At 39.0% G+C, this 3,486-nt stretch overlaps 1 protein-coding gene and 1 long non-coding RNA gene across 2 annotated transcripts in view; one reads left to right on the top strand and one right to left on the bottom strand.

Annotated features, from left to right (window-relative positions):
• The window catches only part of LOC107560340 (disks large homolog 3-like), a 56,941-nt gene that overhangs the window by 37,053 nt on the left and 16,402 nt on the right, over nt 1–3,486 (bottom strand). Inside the window, exons 7-8 of the mRNA XM_016244491.1 lie at nt 2,552–2,708; nt 1,538–1,640 (exon numbers count right to left, since the gene is read on the bottom strand). Of these exons, the coding sequence (XP_016099977.1) occupies nt 1,538–1,640; nt 2,552–2,708 (260 nt within the window). The remainder of the gene's footprint in view (nt 1–1,537; nt 1,641–2,551; nt 2,709–3,486) is intronic.
• Nucleotides 77–1,551, top strand: LOC107560382 (uncharacterized). Its single transcript, XR_001605722.1, has 3 exons — nt 77–463; nt 1,189–1,329; nt 1,477–1,551. It is a non-coding gene; the product is annotated as an uncharacterized lncRNA (long non-coding RNA).

Here is a 3,486-nt window from a genome sequence, read left to right as displayed (position 1 = left end):
CTGTGTTTTCCATACTTTACACAGATATTTCCTGAAAATACTCTATGAATATGAGTTGAGGTGATCTTACCCGGCGGCGTCTAAAGCGCGGTGTCCAGCTCACTCCAAAAACATTTTAGGTAACTTAAGATAAAACGAGTCAAACAATGAAGAATAAACTAGCGAGCCGCACATCGGCGTGAGGAGGAAAATGTCGTTTTCTTAAGTTTCGAATCGACACGAAAGGTAAATAAATAGTAAAGAGTTTAATGAAAATGTTTCGGTCTGTCCTGCTTCGCTCCTCCCAATCCAAAAGCGGCACCTTCTTCTTCAAAACCGAGTCTCATTCGCGCTCGAGACGCGGGATTTCAATCCGTCCCGCTCACGCGACCAGCGCGCGCTTATTCCATATCTCCTGTCAAAGAGACTCTTGTGATCCAGCAGATGAAACCTAACCCTGCGCCAAAAAATAAGCTTTCAAGCGGTAAAGTCAGGCTCTTCCGTCACTCTGTGGTTTTCAGTCCATTTAATTCTTTTCCCCCTCTTTTTTTTCTCTCAGGTTGATCCCTCCCACTTCTGGCACAGTTTCACCCTAGTACTTTCATTCAAGCGAGTGAACTAGTGTTGGGAAGTCCGAATCATTTTAGCGAATCGGTTCTTTTGAACAGTTCATTTCAAAGAACCGGATTCAATGATTCTTTTACGTCATCGCACGGTTCCTGGCACCCGGTGTGGCACATTAAAAGGTACCGATTAAGCCACACACACACACAGGCCTATTTCCGATTAGTTTCGTTAATAAAAGTAATAATAGGCTATAAATACGTTTCCATAATCCAAGACTCCTAGTTCAATTTGTTGCAGCCGTGATTCATCTTATAAACAAATATTTAGAATCGAAATATCATTTGCGGCATTGAATTGCTTATTGTGAACCACTTCAAATAATTCTTTAAAAAGATTCGACTCAAATAATGATTCATTCCAGTGAATTCCAAGAAACTTCAACGCAGTCACGCTGTTTCTATGCATAGATCTGGATAAAGCTTTATTAGTGAACACTTCACTGAGCAGAGTATGTCAAACAAAAATCTGCCCCCTTAATTCTTCAAAAGCCAACCAATCATCAGTCACTGAATGTCCTCATTTGCAAATAAGGATTCTTTCTCATAAAACTAGGTGAGGCTAAGTAGTTCACCTTTCTTAAAGGGACATGCAGTAGTATGCCGCTGTGATGGAGTGATTACAGAAACAGGCAAGACACAACAGGCACACATGGGTGTGGGAAGAGAGCGAGAGTAGTTTGGGGTCTTGATGCAATAATCCCACATAATATTTCTAAGTACAAAGGTGATCTTTTCTTAGAATCGCAGTTTAAATTATTTAATTTGTTGCTCTTAAATGAATCATTGCATATTTTAAGACCCTATAAAAAGCTAATTTGCATGCATCAGCTCAAATCTCTTCTCATTGCTAATCTCATGCATTGACCTCTAGGGAGCACTATTTCTTTTGCAGTGACAAACATCATGGATACACACTGAAAGAGCCACTCTACCTTCTGGTCTGTACTGGGCAATGATGGTCACCGTCTGTCCAGCCCTCTTCAGTGCAGCAGCAGCCTGCTCATGGGTAGCATTGCGCAGGTTTACACCATTCACCTGAGACAATACCATGGTAACAGATTAAAACAACAACCCACACACACTCACGCAAATCACATGACGTAATGTCAGCTCTAAGACATCATACCAATTTAAAGAGCAGATTGTATTAGGAATCATAAAAAAACAAATCCATATAATATACACTAAAGAGTATTTGAAGAGTTTGGTTCCAAAACGCTATAAATCCATTTTGATTAATTTGAGTAAAAATGTTAGGGTTTCTTTACCAAGAAAGTGGCAAGATGAAAACCACTATTTTCTGTTTCAAACTTTCACATAGCATCTTTAGGTTATAATAACATTAAAAATTAAAATCCAGATTTTGACTTTTAAAGATTTATTATAAAATGTTATTATTTTTTTCCCAACATGCAACAAATCCATTGAATCAATCAGATACATTTCTGAAGGATCATGTGACACTTAAAACTGGAATAGTGACTGCTGAAAATTCAGCTTTGCCATCTCAGGAATAAATTACATTTGATAAAATATTTATAAAATATATTAAAATTAAAAATGCTTATTTTGAATTGTAATAATATTTCACAATATTTCTGTTTTTACTGTATGTTTGAATAAATAAATGCAGCCTTAGTGAACATAAGACTATGGAAGCTTGTTTCCACCATGGTATAAAATATTTATAAAATATATTAAAATTAAAAATGCTTATTTTGAATTGTAATAATATTTCACAATATTTCTGTTTTTACTGTATGTTTGAATAAATAAATGCAGCCTTAGTGAACATAAGACTATGGAAGCTTGTTTCCACCATGGGATAAAAAAAAAAGTTGGAACTGGGAGATAAAACCATGGTGGAAACTGGCAAAACAATTCTTGTCATTTTAATGCTGTCCATCTTCACTATTTGAACTTGAGTGTCACGGACAGTTACTGACCGACAGGATGCGGTCTCCTCTCCTCAGCTCTCCGCTCAGGTCGGCTGGCCCACCTGCCAAAATGAAAGACACGAAGATGCCCTCTCCATCCTCACCGCCCACAATGTTGAATCCCAAACCTGTGGAACCCTTGTGCAGCAGGATCTTCCGCGGCTCCCTGCCAAGCAGAACGACAGTGTTAAAGATCAGGATGGACTCGGACCACCACAGCAGCAGGGAGAGGATGAAAGACAAGACATATATTTGCAATAAAAAAAATTACACTGTTGACCCATCCCTTACACCTTAACCCAACCTTAAAGCTACCCAAACCACCTAACGTAACCCATATCCCACCTCAATAGCAGCAAAAGTGTTTTACAATACAATATGAACACAATAAATACACTGTACTTATTTTTTGATGTAGGTACATAGTAAAGGCCACTTAATATAAAGTGGGACCGTTTTTTTACCTCTGATGCACTGCAATGTCTGAACTGTCCTGAGTACATCCTGAGCGTCTTCAACAGCCAGCACCTGACGCGTCTTCTTCTTCTTCTTGCTTTATGGCGGATCGTAGACTTATAAGTGCATTACCGCCACCTATCTCTCAAGTGGACCATTGACACTCCTAATTGAGATTGTAAATAGAGTGTCAATGGTCCATGTGAGAGATAGGTGGCGGTAATGCACTTATAAGTCTGCGATCCGCCGTAAAGCAAGAAGAAGAAGAAGACATGTCAGGCGCCGACTGTTGAACACGCTCAGGACGCGCTCAGGACCGTTCGGACATTGCGGTGAAAATCAGAGGTAAAAAACGATATAAATACTGTTCAGTTTCTTGCACAGACCGATAGTTTTGTGTCTTTACACATCAATGTATCATCACGAGCCGCAGGGTTTAATTTGGTTTTGTTTGTGTATGTTTTTTTGACTCTCAAAGCCGTGATTCC

Source organism: Sinocyclocheilus grahami, unplaced genomic scaffold (assembly GCF_001515645.1).
Source record: "Sinocyclocheilus grahami isolate Dianchi unplaced genomic scaffold, SAMN03320097.WGS_v1.1 scaffold23.1, whole genome shotgun sequence".
Taxonomy (NCBI): Eukaryota; Metazoa; Chordata; class Actinopteri; order Cypriniformes; family Cyprinidae; genus Sinocyclocheilus; species Sinocyclocheilus grahami.
This window is presented reverse-complemented; position numbering and strand designations above follow the sequence as displayed.